Here is a 13,885-nt window from a genome sequence, read left to right on the forward strand (position 1 = left end):
CCTTCAGCTTAAGAAATGCTGAATGAGTTCGGACCTTTTAATTTTCTGACTCCAGCTCTCTGCACATTTCTTTATAGTATCTTGCTTTGTCATCCTGAGCTGCCTTTTGAAATTTTCTGTCCAACTCTTTGATTTCTTGATTCCTTCCTTTAGCTTTGGCTTCTCGGCGTTCCAGTGCAATACTCAGAGTCTCATCTGACATCCATCTTGGTCTTTTCTTCTTCTTCAGTATTTGTAATGATCTTTTGCATTTTTGATGGACTATCTTCTTGCTATCCTCCCAGAGCTCATTTTGTCTATGCTCATTACTGTAAATAAAAAAAATAAAATCCAAGATTCTTAATGGTCTGAAATGAAATTAAGGATCTCCGGTGGCTTAGGGGGTAAGGAATGCACTGCCAACCCAAAGACATGTGGTTCAAATTCACCAGCTGCTCTTATAGAGAAAGATGGACTGCCGCCAGCCCTGAGATATACAGCCTCTGAAAACCCATAGGAGGTCAGCCATGAGTTGGTTCTGAGTCCTAAACAGAGGCTTTTTGTTTAGTGGCCTAGTGACAGGCAAGTGAATACTTGCTATTACGTGCCATTGAGTTGAGTATACTCAGAGTGACCCTATGAACAACAGACTTGAATCCCATCCTATCCTGTGCCATCCGCGCTGTTTCTGAGATGCTTGAGCCTATTAGGGCAATCACCACATCAACCCATCTCAAAAGAGGTCTTCCTCTCTTTCACTGACCCTCCACCCTTCAAGCATGATATTCTTTTCCAAAGAATAGCCTCTCCTAGCAACATGTCCAAAGCTTTGCCATCCTTGCCTCCAAGGGACACTCGACCTGCACCTTTTCCAAGACATATCTGTTCTTTCTTTTGGCAGTCCATGGAAAGTTTAGTACTCTTCTCCAACACCATAACTCAAAGGTGTCAATTCTTCTGTCATCGTTATTCATAGTCTAGTTCTCAGATACATAACAAGTAATTGAAAAGGCCATGGCCTGAATCAGGGGCTTCTTAGTCTTAAAGCTGACATTACTGCTCTTCAGTATTTTGGAGAGATTCCTGACAGCCGACTTGCCTAAAGCAATATGCCATCTTATCTCCTGACTGATGGTACTGAGGGTGTTAATTGTGGATTAAAGCAAGAGGTAATAATTGACAGTTTTGATCCCTTCTCCCTGTATCATGCTGTTTCCCACTGGCCCAGTGGTAAGGACCTTTGTCTTCTTGATGTTAAGATATAATCCATATTGAAAGCTGTAGTCTTTCATCTTCTGCAATAAGCACTTCAGGTCCCCTTTGCTTTCAGCAAATAAGGTTGTGGTATCTGCATAGCACAAGTTGTTGATGAGTCTCCCTCTTATCCTGATGCTACACAGAGTCCAGCTTCATGAATTATTTGCTCACCATACAGATTGAATGTTGTTGTTATTGTTAAGTGCCGTTGAGTTGCAGGCAACTCATAGTGACCCTATGAAGGAGAGACTTCGACGCTTGGGTACCTTTCATCCTCTCTCCAGGTTCATAGGGTTTCCAGAGGCAAGCTATTATGGAAGTGGACGCCACTCCTCCTTCCACGCTTACAGGTTGAATAGATATGGGAAAATGGTACAAGCCTGACGTACCCTTCCCGATTTTAAACTGTACAGCATTTCCTTGTTCCATTTGGACAACAGTTTTTTGGTTTAGGTACAGATTTTATATGAGCAGAATTCAGGGTTTTGGTATTCTTGTTCTTCTCAGTGTTAGCCATAGTTTGTTGTGATCCACACAGTCAAATGCTTTTGCATAGTTAATAAAACACAGATAGATTTTTTTTAAATAATTTTAATGAGGATTTACAGAGATTTTGGATTTCCATTCATTCATTGCTGCACTTCTCTCCCCACCCACCCCTCCACCCCTTCCCCCCACCCCAGATAGATATTTTTAAAACATTCTCTGCTTTCAGCCAGGATACATCTGACATCACCTGCCTCTTCTAAATCCAGCTTGAACTTCTGACACTTCCCTGTCGTTATACTGCTCCAGTCATTTTTGGATGATCTTCAGCAATATTTTGTTTAGATGTGATACTAATGATATTGTTTAATAATTTCCACGTTCTGTTGGATCAACTTTCTTGGGAATGAGAACATGTATGGATCTCTTCCAATCTGTCGGCCACTCATCTATCCTCCAAATTTCCTGGCATAAACTCAGCACATCCAAGGTTGCATCTGTTAGTTGAACAATGTCAATCAGTATCCCATCTATTCCTAGGGTCTAAATTTTTTTTACAGTGTCTTCAGCACAATTTGCATTTCTTCCTTTATTACCATTGGCTCTTGTTCATATGGTGCTTCCTAAAATTTTTCAGTGTTGTTCCATTCCTACGTGAACCCCAGCTGTTATTTACTAGCTTGTGAATTAAGGTAAATGATCTTTCTGTGTCTCAGTTCCATATCACTAATGCTGTAGTTATTAGGAGCCATTGAATCGACTACATCGTGTAACCGCCCTTTGAACAGCAGATCTGAATCCTGCCCTGTCCCTGCATCATCGTGTCAGTCTATCTTGTTGAGGACCTTCCTTTCTTTTTCTGACCCTCCACCTTTCCCAGCATGGTGCTGTTTTCCAAGGACTAGTCCCTCCTGACAACACTCAGAATAATTGAGACAAAGTTTCACCATCCTGGCGTCTAAGGAGCAGCACCCTGGATGCTCTTCTTCCAAACCAGACTTGTTTGTTCTCATCTATGGGATGGACAGTCAGTCGTCCTTTCTAACACCACATACTACCAAACGCCTTTGCAATGTCAGTAAAACACAGACATTCTTCTGGTATTCTCTGCTTTCAGCCAAGATTGATCTACCATCAGCAGTGCTATCCCTAGTGTCACTCACTGCCTCTTCTAAACCGAATTTGAACTTCTGCCAGTTCTCTTCAATGTAGTGTTCCAGTAGTTTTTGGATGATCTTCAGCAATATTTTGTTTTCATGTGATATTAATGATATTGTACTATAATTTCCACATTCTTTGGATCACCTTTACTGAGAATGGGAACAAATATGGATCTCTTCTAGTCAGTTGGCCAGGCAGGTGTCCTCCAAATTTCCTGGCATAGACTGGTGATGACTTCAAGGGTTACATCTCTTCGTGGAAACATGTGAGTTCCATCTATTCCTGGGAATTTATTTTTTGCCGGTGTCACCAGCAAAGCTTGAAACTCCATTGTTACCATCACCATTGGCTCTTGTTCATATGGTACTTCCTGGAGTTTTTCAGTGTCTACCAAGGCTTATTGGTTCAGTGATTCTGTATTCCTTCCACCTTCTTTTGATGCTTCCTAGATTATTCAAGATTTTGCTCGTGGCATCTTTCAGTACTGCAATTTGAGACTTGAATTTGATTTTCAGTTCTTTCAGCTTGAGAAATGCCAAGTGAATTCTTCCCCTTTTACTCTCTGACTCCAGCTCTTTGCACATTTCATTATAATACTTTACTTTGTCATCTCAAGCTGCCCTTTGAAATCTCCTGTTCAGCTCTTTTACTGCAGCATCTCTTCCCTTTGTTTTGGCTTCTCAACATTCTAATGCAATTTTCATAGTTTCTTCTGACATTCGTTTTTATTTTCTCTTTGTCCTCTATCGTTGTAATGACATTTTGCTCTCTCTATGGATGATATCCTGGTGACTTAGTGGTAAGGAAGTGTGCTGCCAACACAAAGGCACATGGTTTGAATTCACCTGCTGCTCCATGGGAGAAAAATGGAGAATCTCCTCCCATGGGATTTACTACCTCTGAAAACCCTCTGGGTTGGTTCTGACTCAACATTCTCAGCAACAACATTGTAGAAGACACAGAGCAATAAAAAAATACCTCTGCCGGGGAGCTCTGGTGGCCTAGTGGCAAGGAGCTGCAACTACAATCCCAGAGGCCCAGGGTTCGAATCCACCAGATGCTCTGCCGGGGAAGGAGGGACAGTCTCCTCCTGTACCAGTCAGATCTGATTTGACGGTACACTCACACAAAAATAATAAAATATAAAAAAATACCTCTACCCTCAAGGAGGGAGCACTAGTGGCCTAGTGGGAAGAAGCTGTGCTGAAATCCTGAAGGCATGCAGACAGAATCCACCAGCTGCTCTATGGGGAAAATTATGGGCAGTCTTCTCCCTTGTGATTAAATGCCTCTGAAAACCCGCTGGAGGGTCAGCTGTCAGTCGGTTCTGACTTAACGTACACAACACCACCACAACCTTCAGGGAGGAAAAAAGAGTCTCCTAGGTTGAAGACAGGGGGCTCTGGTGGTTTGTTGTTGTTTGGTGTTGTTAGATGCTATTGAGTTCATAGCAATGCTATGAACAGCGGACCTGGACCCTCCCCCATCCTGTGCCATCCTCATCATCTCTGACACACTAGAGCCCATTGTTGAAGTCACTGTGTCAATCTGTCTCATGGGAGGTCTTCCTCTCCTTCACTGATCCTCCACCTTTTCAAGCAAGTCCCATTCCAAGGAATAGCCTCCCCTACTTACATGTCCAAAGTACGGAAGATGAAGCTTTGCTGTCTTTGCTTCCAAGGGGCACTCTGACTGCACTTTTCCCAAGACACGTATCTGTCCATTTGGCAGCCCATGAGATATTTAGTACTCTTCAGTACCACATATCAAAAGAATCAATTCTTCTGTTGCCTTTATTCACTATCCATCTCTCTGAGGTGTAGCAAGTGATTAAGAAGACCATGCCTAAATCAGGTGCACCTTAGTCTTTAGAGGGATTCTTCAGCATTTTGGAGACGTCTGACAATGGACTTATGTCTCCATATTTCCATACTGCTGCTACCAAGGTTGTTGATTGTTGATCCAAGCAAGATTACATCTTTGACAGCTTCAATCCTTTATCTGTCAGAATGTTGACTGTTGGTCCTATAAGTGGACTTTCATTTTCTTGATGTTAAGAAGTAATTCAGGGATTGTTGTTGTTGTTATGTGCCATCAGGTTGCCTGCAACTCATAGTGACCCAATGTACAATAGCTCTGAATTGTGCTCTATCCTGAGCCAACTTTATTGTCTCTGATACACTTACCTCCATTACCCCAGTCACTGAATCAATCCATCTCATCGAGAGTCTTCCTCTCTTGCACCCTCCCAAGCATGATGTCATTCCAAAAACTGGTCCCTCCTTGCAACATGCTCAATGTATGTCAGACAGAGCTTCAGAATCCTTTCCTCCAAGGGGCAGCCTGGCTTGACTCCCTCCAGAATAAACCTGTTTGTTCTCCTAGCAAACTATGATATATTCAATACTCTTCTCCAGCACCACAGCTCAAAGGCTTCAATTCTCCATCATTCCTAGTCATTGTCCAGCTTTCTGATGCATAGCAGGTAATTGAGAAGACCATGGCCTGGATCAGGCACACCTTAGTCTCCAGACTGACATCGTTGTTCTTCAGTACTCTGGAGAGGTCCCTGACAGCAGACATTCCCAATGCAATTTATCTTTTGATTTCTTAGCTGCTGGTACCAAGTTGATTGTGGAGCCAAGCAAACTAAAGCTGATAACAATCTCATTCTCTACACTGTCTATCATGATACTGCCAATCAGCCCAGTAGTGAGAATCTCCATTTTCTTGATGTTAAGCTTCAATCCATATTGAAGGCTGTAGTCTTTGACCTTCTGCAGCAAGTGTTTCAGGTCCTCAGTTTCAGCAAGCAACATTGTGTCATCTACATAACACAGGTTGTTGATGAGTCTTCCTCCAACCCTGAAGGCCAGCCACACTCCCAGAAGTCTGGTTGGCAGGGAAGAAGTAATCGTGCCAGAGGCTGTAGTGCTTGATATTCTGTAGCAAACGTTTCATATCCTCTTCACTTTCAGCAATCAAAGTTGTGTCATCTGCGTAATGTAGGCTGTTAGTGACCAGACCAGAATCTGATTGTGGAACAGACTATGTGCAAGTTAAAATTAAGCTGAAGAAAATTAAAAGTAGTCCACAGGAACACAAATACAACCTTGAGTCTATCCCAGTTGAATTTAAGATTCATCTCAAAAACAGGTTTCCGTCTTTGAACACCAATGATCAAAGTCCAGAGGACCTGTGGGAAGATATCTCTTCACCCATGAAGAAAGCAAAAGGTCATTACAAAGAAGGAGAAGAAAGAAGAAGCCAAAATGGATGTCAAAAGAATCTATGAGCATTGTGTTAGAGTATCGAGAAGTCAAAACAAAAGGAAGAGATGCTGGAGTAAAAGAGCTGAATGGAAGATTTCCAAGTGCAGTTTGAGAAGATAAACCAAAATATTACAAGGAACTATGCAAAGAGCTGGAGTCAGAGAATATGAAGGAAAGAACTTGTTCAATATGTCTCAAGCTGAAAGAACTAAAAAAACAAAAATAACTGGTGGCTTAATGGTAAGGAATTGTGTTACCAATGGAAAGGGATGTGGTTCGGTTCCAATCCATCAGCTGTTCCACAGGGAAAGGTGGGGGATTTTCTCCCTTGCAATTTACTTTTCACACCTCTGGCAATATTTAAAGTTTAAGTATAGTTTAGAAATTACAGCTTCTTGATTATAGCATATAAATATGATTGCTGAGACTGTTCTTATAATGAATGTGTATTGGATTGTAGAGTTTCCATAGTTAGGACTGTTTGAGGATTTCTAGATCTGTGAGAAGGATATGATGACTGGAATTAGTGAGATGCTTAGTGTGACCATAGAGAAAGTGTGATCAATATGTATTACTTTTATCTGGATTTGCACCAATTTTGTTGTTCCTAAGATCAACAGTACATAGATAGGGAATTGCCAGAAGTTCAAGGAGGATTTGGAAGAAGCTGTGGTCCCACGGATATCATTGCTGATTTCTGATGGATTGTGGATGAAAGTAAATACCAGAAGAATGCCTATGTATGCATTATTGACTATGCAAAGACGTTTGACTGTGGGGATCATAACAAGTTCTGGTTAACATTGCAAAGAATGGGAATTCCAGAGCACATAATTGTGATTATGCAAAACTTTTACCTAGACCAGGAGGCTGCTCTGCTGTGCAAACAGAGCAAGAGAATACTACATGGTTTAAAATTGAGAAAGAAGTGCATCAAGATTGTAATCTCTCTCCAAACCTATTTGATCTGTATGCTGAGCAAATTATCCGAGAAGCTGGACTCTATGAAGAGGAGCGTGGCATCAGGATTGGAGGAAGACTCATCAATAATCTGCAGATGACACAGCCTTGCTTGTTGAAAGTGAGGAGGACTTGAAGCACTTGTTGCAGAGGATCAAAGCTTCGATATGGATTGCATCTCAATGTCAAGAAAACAAAGATTCTTACCACTGGGCCGATGAACTGATAGGCAATCGTGATAGATGGAGAAAAGATTGAAACTGTCAACAACTTCATTTTATTTGGATCCACAATTAACACCCTTGATACCAGCAGTGGAGGTATATTGTACTGGGAAAGTTTTCAGGTAGAAACCTCCCCAAATTACTGAGGAGTAGTGGTGTCAGTTTGAGGATTTAGGTGTGTTAGATGGTCTTTTAAATCTCTTGCTATGCATCTGAGAGCTGGATAATGAATGACAGAAGAAAAATTGATGCCTTTAAGCTATGTGTTGGAGGAGAGTACTGAACATCTCGTGGACTGCCAAAAGAACAAACAAATATGTCATGGAGAGGGTGCAGCCAGAGTGCTCTTTGGAGACAAAGACAATGACGTTTTGCCTTACATTCTTTGAGCATGTTGCTAAGAAGGGGATATTTCTTGGAGAGGGACATGATGCTCACAAGGTAGAGGGTTGGCAAAAGAGAGGAAGACCCTCAACCAGGTGTATTGACACCATGACTGCTTCAATGGGCTCTAGTATGTGTCGAAGGCACAGGATGGGACAGGGTTCAAATTTCTTGTTCATAAGTTTGCTGTGGGTCGTACTTGACTCAATGGCACCTAACAACAACAGCACAACACCAACCAATAACTACCATCGTTTACATGTTAGGAAACATAGAGATTTAAGTATGGAGTGAAGAATCGGCAGCTCTTGCATCTTTCTAGAGAGTCAACTATGGGTCGATTCCAACTCTATGGTACACACCACCACCACATGTTAAGGACTCTCAAAACAGCACAATGGATGGTAATGCCAACAACGGATTTCCACCCACCAAGGATTCTGAAGATGTCCCAGCACCCAGCAGCGTTTTGTTCTGTTGTGTATTCAGTCACCTTTAGTTGGAATAAGTTATATGGAAACGAACAAGCGAGGGTCAGCGAAGGAGAGGAAGACCCCCAATAAGATGGATAGACACTGTAACAGCAGCAACGGGCTCTAGTGTCTCAGAGATGATGAGGATGGCACAGGATAGGACAGCTTTCAGAATGGCCGTTCATAGCATCGCTATGAGTCATAGTCAATTCGAGGGCACCTAACCACAACCACCACCACCACCAGCCAACAAGGATTATAGAACAGGGATAAAAATCTGTAAGCGAATGAATACTAGACCTGGGAGGCAGAGGGTGGTTAAGGCAGGCTTGCTTTAAAAAGCAAATCCTGAAATGAGTGGAAAAAGATGCCTGAGCATTAATTAAGTCCAGATAATAGGCGGGGTGTCCCTCCGGGGTTTAGGAGGTGCAAAGGGCAGGGAGAGGGAAATAGAAAAAAGGTCTGTTTTGCAACACGCATAGGTTACCCTCAAGTGGTGAGAGATGAAAATGCGTAGTAAATACCAACACTGACAACGCTTTCTTATCAGTCACGTCCGTATAGGATATGATCAATAAAAGAGAATAGGACAAAGAGAAATCATTAGCGTTTGCGTTTTGTTCTGCGTAACCGAGCGTTCTGGTGAAATGTTAGGCTGTAAAGTGATGACAGCATCAGATACTGGGTTTTGCAAAGATCTCTCTGGCAGCTGGGCGGAGGATGGCTCAATTCCCAGGAAAGGATGAGTGGGTCAAAGAGTATGCACATTTCTATGACTCCTGGTAAACACTGTCAAAAAAACTTGGGCTCTTTTTTTTGCATTGGAGGGTCAAATTCCATCTACTTTCGAAGAAGAATGAGATAAAGGGAAATCTTGAGAAACGGCTTCACTCCAGCCAGGAGCTGAAGCCCCTCCACCGCCTCCCGCAGCCACCCCGCCCTGCCTGTGCCTGTCGCGCATGCGCGTGGGTCGCGCGCAGGCTGACCGGAACGCGCTCTCTGGCCCTCGGCGGCACCCGTCCACAGCCGCTCCACGTGACCCAAACAGATTCGGGTACTTCCGCCTCCCCTCGGCTTTCTTCCCGTCCGTGTTTGCGGTGGGTCCCGAGGCCGGAGGGAGGACGCGCGCCGGGCCTCGCGACGTCCGGGCGGCATTGCGTGCAGACCGGGGTCCACCCCGCGCTGACCTGCCTCTGCTTTCCTCCTCGTCCCCCTTCAGGTCCCCGTAGAGGCGGCGGGGCCAGCGCCATGGCGGAGCTGACGGCTCTCGAGAGTCTCATCGAGATGGGCTTCCCCAAGGGACGCGCGTAAGGGAGTCCCGTCCCCCTCGACCCACGTGGGGACGTGGAGCCCACCCCCGCCCCGCCTGGGTGGGCCCGGCCGCAGGCCAGCGCCTCCTGCCCGGCGCCATGGCTCGTGGGCGCCATTCACGGGTGTTTCTGCCCCCCCCCAGGGAGAAGGCGCTGGCCCTCACGGGGAATCAGGGCATCGAGGCTGCGATGGACTGGTGAGTGTTCCGGCGAGGCGGCCAGTTGGTTGGGACAGCTGGGAGGGGGCAGCCCTAACCTTAACCTCCCTGCGCCCCTTCCCTGCCAGGCTGATGGAGCACGAAGACGACCCCGACGTGGACGAGCCTCTGGCCAGCCCTCTCGGACACGTCCTGGGACGAGAACCCACGTCGTCGGAGCAAGGTGGCCCTGAAGGTTGGGACAGGAGGACGTGGTGGACGACGGCCGGGGGAGAGGACCCGAAGGGGTAATGATACTGCTGGCTTGTTTGTAGGACCGCCATCCTCTCCAGGAGAAAAACCCGCCTTGAGTGAAGAGGAAAGACAAGAGCAGACCAAGAGGTACAGTAGGCCTGTCCCACAGTGTGGGGGTCACAGCCCCCTTCTCGGGGCACAAGTCAGGCCCTAGAACCTGCTATTTTGTTTCCATTCTGTGTTATTTTGGGGGGAGATGTGTATATGACGGTTTCTTCATTGTTTCTCTCGCTTATCTTGGGAGGAGACGCACCCTGATCTTGTGTTTCAAGTCCGCTGGTAGGAGCTCACCTCCCCACCAGGGCCTGTTTCTCTTTCTTCTCTTCCCTGGTTGCCACATAGGATGATGGAGCTGGTGGCCCAGAAGCAACGGGAGCGTGAAGAGAGAGAGGAGCGAGAGGCGCTGGAACGGGAGCGGCAGCGCAGGAGACAAGGGCAGGAGTTGTCCGCTGCGCGACAGCGCCTCCAGGAAGACGAGATGCGGAGGGCTGCCGAGGAGCGGAGGAGGGAAAAAGCAGAGGAGTTAGCAGCCAGGTCTGCAGTGGTGGGGGGGGGAATGAGGCAGGAGCCCGGGTTCACTTTGGCAATAGCTGACCGGCCTTTTTCTGCACTCTAGACAAAGAGTTCGAGAAAAGATTGAGAGGGATAAAGCTGAAAGAGCCAAGAAGGTGGGTAATTGAGTCCCCTTTTGCCCCCTCAGTGGGAAAGAATGAGAAATAGGATTGAGTGCCTGATGAAGTGTTTGGCTTTACTGTCTAGTATGGTGGCACTGTGGGTACGCAGCCATCTCCATCAGCCACAGAACCAGGTCCTGTTCCCTCTCCCAGCCAGGAGCCTCCCACCAAGCGGGAGTATGACCAGTGTCGCATACAGGTACCCATTCGGATTCCTCTCTTTTCCTTGGGTCCCCTTCCTTGGTCCCTAAGGTGGCTGCCTGAGAGCTTTTTTAGCCTTATTCCTCTTGCCAAACCTCTCCCTTCTTTGTAAATGACTTTTGAAACTTGATCTCCTCAACTCTTCAGAGGTCTCAAATTTCACCTAGCCCAGTCTTACTTAAATCCATACTTCCCTCTTACTCAGCAAGTATTCTTTTACTTGTTCATAAAGTTTATGTGGGTTTTTTTGACATGGGTGTTCGGATAATAGATTTTTAGATACTTTTGTTCTGTCTTCTCAGATGGTGACAAAGCTGTGAGTAGGGTTTGGTTGTGTTTTTTTAAACACTTACCACCAGATGCTCTGCCGAGGAAGGAGGGGCAGTCTCCTCCTGTACCAGTCAGATCTGATTTGATGGTACACACGCACACACACACAAATAATAAAAAAATAAAAAAAGGAACACAATGAGAATGGAGAAATAAATGAACAACAACAAAAAAAAACACTTAGCAAAGCAGAGCATACTATGTACGTCCTTTATGATGGAATAGCATTGGTTTAGACTCTCTAGGGAGGCTCTGCTCTTGCTTTTTTCTGCACCAGGCTCCTCACATTTTAAGCTGGAATTGCTGTACCTCTTTCTTGCTGTCTAGGTCAGGCTGCCAGATGGAACCTCACTGACACAGACTTTCCGAGCCAGGGAACAGCTGGCTGCCGTGAGACTTTATGTGGAGCTCCACCGTGGGGAGGAACCTGGAGGGGACCAGGACCCTGTGCAGTTGCTCAGTGGCTTCCCCCGACGGGCCTTCTCAGAGGCTGACATGGAGCGGCCTCTGCAGGAACTTGGTATGGCATGTGGAACCAGAAAGGAGGGCTTGGGGATATAGAGGAGCATGCTTTGGGACAGAAGGGATTCAGTAGGGAGGAGATGGTGAGAGGTTGGGTATTTGAGGGGTAGAAAACCTCAAGCACGTTTTCTTCCATCTTCAGGACTTGTGCCTTCTGCTGTCCTCATCGTGGCCAAGAAATGTCCCAGCTGAGGGACCATTATCACACCATCTCTTATGACCTTTTCATCTTTGATAAAAGCACTGACATCCCTTTCCTAATAAATAGACCCTGCGAGTTCTGTATGTGCTCGACTCTTGTCCTGAATTCCTGGGAGGGACAGAACGGAGGCAGAGGAAGGCTGAATGGAAAACCTTTGTACTAGGCCCTTGCTCTCATCTTTGGTTTCTAATGAAAACTTTCTATTTTCAAGTCTGATTAGGTAGTTATTGGGGAGTTGAGGTGCTGGGGGATGATTCCATTGGATAGTACTTTTTTTTTATAATACCTTTTGTTATAGTGAATAAGAGGTAGTGCATGAACTTAAAATCCCAATTCTGGTGCTCGCTTTGGCAGCACATGTACTAAAATTGGAACAATACAGAGAAGATTAGCATGGCCCCTGCGCAAGGATGACACGCAAATTCGTGAATCGTTCCATATTTTAAAAAAAATCCGGCTGTTTGGTGTTTGGCGAGCTGGGCACTTCTGTCTCTGTTCGGCAAGATGGGGGTTGTTAAAGTTGTCAAGAATAAGGCCTACTTCAAGAGATACCAAGTGAAATTTAAAAGACGACGCGAGGGTAAAACTGATTACTATGCTTGGAAACGCTTGGTAATTCAGGATAAAAATAAATACAACACACCTAAATACAGGATGATAGTTCGTGTAACCAACAGAGATATAATTTGCCAGATTGCTTATGCCCACATAGAACGGGATATGATAGTCTGCGCAGCCTATGCTCATGAACTTCCTAAGTATGGTGTGAAAGTGCTGACTCATTAAAGCTGATAGAAGGTGCTTTAGCGTATTAACTACTGCAAACAAACTTAATGCTTTCAAGTCACTCTGTCTTATGGTAACACTGCATCAGGTCCAGGTCTCCAAGGCTGTCAATCTTTATGGTGTCCAGGTCTCCGAGGCTGTAAATCTTTATAGTAGGAGACTGCTTTTCTCCTGCACAGGGATCATCTTGTGAATTCAAACTGACATAGTTTTTGTTAGCTGCTCAGCACATTTACACACTTTGCCACCAGAGTGTAGTTATTCGCCTTTCTACTAAAAGGGAATTTAGGGAGCTTTGGTGGTCTAGTGATAAGAACTTTGTTCCTTCTTACCACTAGGTAGGGCATGCAGTTTGAGTCCACTAGCTGTTCCTTGGAAGAAGGAAGGGCAGTCTCCTCCCATCAGATTAACTGTCTCTGAAAACCTGCCAGAAAGTCAGCTATGAGTTGGTTCCAACTCCACAATGCTTAACAACAGTGGCTTTAACTGCCTGTTCTCTGTACCTATTGGTATGCTGAGCAAATTCCTTGAGAAGTTGGACTCTCTGAAGAAACTTGGCATCAAGATTGAAGGAAGACTTACCAGTAACCTTTGTTATGTGGTTGACACAACCTTGCTTGCTGAAAGTGAGGAAGACTGAAGCACTTGTTGCAGAAAGTTACATACTGCAGGCTTTAACACTAGCCGCACACAATTAAATTGACGACCTTGCTGAGGAACACATTTTGCCGTTATTTGCGGCAACGTGTTAATAGGGGTTGCATCATAACATCAAGAAAAGAAAAATTCTTGCCACTCTACTGATAGGCAACAAACGACATGATAGATGGAAAGAATTGAGGCTGTCAACAATTTCAAGTTACTTGATTCCAAAATCAATACACTTGGTATCAGCAGTCAAATCAGGATAGGTACTATAGTCAGGCAGCTCTCCAAATTACTCAGTAATGATTTCAGTTTGAGGACTAAGGTCCACCTGGCTCAGGCTATGGTCTTTTCAGTCACTTCCTGTGCATCTAAGAGCAGGATGGTAAGGATAAGAGAAAAATTGATGAGGGAGCTCTGGTGGCCTAGTGGCAAGACGCTGCACTGCAATCCCAGAAGTTGTTGTTGTTGTTACGTGCCGTCGTCGAGTCGTTTGCAACTCATAGCGACCCCTATGTACAACAGCCCTAAACCCTCCTCTATCCTGTGCCAAGCAGCATTGCCTCT

General features: G+C 45.1%; 2 protein-coding genes across 3 annotated transcripts in view; both read left to right on the top strand.

Moving 5' to 3' along the window:
• Positions 1–9,425, top strand: part of LRRN4CL (LRRN4 C-terminal like) — a 20,817-nt gene extending 11,392 nt beyond the window's left edge. The window contains exon 3 of the mRNA XM_006899862.1: positions 9,127–9,425. Within this exon, the coding sequence (XP_006899924.1) occupies positions 9,127–9,425 (299 nt within the window). The remainder of the gene's footprint in view (positions 1–9,126) is intronic.
• Positions 9,381–11,970, top strand: UBXN1 (UBX domain protein 1). Of its 2 annotated transcripts, XM_006899818.1 has the most exons (9): positions 9,381–9,503; positions 9,650–9,703; positions 9,793–9,899; positions 9,979–10,045; positions 10,301–10,492; positions 10,575–10,626; positions 10,718–10,831; positions 11,491–11,683; positions 11,828–11,970. In XM_006899818.1, exons 1-9 carry the CDS (start codon positions 9,445–9,447, stop codon positions 11,875–11,877), a joined length of 888 nt encoding a protein of 295 aa, XP_006899880.1. In that variant the 5' UTR covers positions 9,381–9,444; the 3' UTR covers positions 11,878–11,970. The 2 variants fall into 2 exon arrangements, with proteins under 2 accessions (XP_006899880.1, XP_006899881.1); XM_006899819.1 differs by lacking the exons at positions 9,793–9,899; positions 9,979–10,045 and having other exon boundaries at positions 9,445–9,503.
• The last annotated feature ends 1,915 nt before the right edge of the window (positions 11,971–13,885 follow it).

Source organism: Elephantulus edwardii, unplaced genomic scaffold, assembly GCF_000299155.1.
Source record: "Elephantulus edwardii isolate Elephantulus edwardi_28Jun2011 unplaced genomic scaffold, EleEdw1.0 scaffold00268, whole genome shotgun sequence".
NCBI classification, from domain to species: Eukaryota; Metazoa; Chordata; class Mammalia; order Macroscelidea; family Macroscelididae; genus Elephantulus; species Elephantulus edwardii.

Bases quoted from the DNA above. Each gene is read 5' to 3' on its own strand.
- UBXN1 (XM_006899818.1), top strand. From the start codon at position 9,445: ATGGCGGAGCTGACGGCTCTCGAGAGTCTCATCGAGATGGGCTTCCCC. The intron at 9,704-9,792 runs GTGAGTGTTCCG...CTTCCCTGCCAG, and splicing joins ATCGAGGCTGCGATGGACTG to GCTGATGGAGCACGAAGACG. The intron at 10,493-10,574 runs GTCTGCAGTGGT...TCTGCACTCTAG, and splicing joins GCAGAGGAGTTAGCAGCCAG to ACAAAGAGTTCGAGAAAAGA.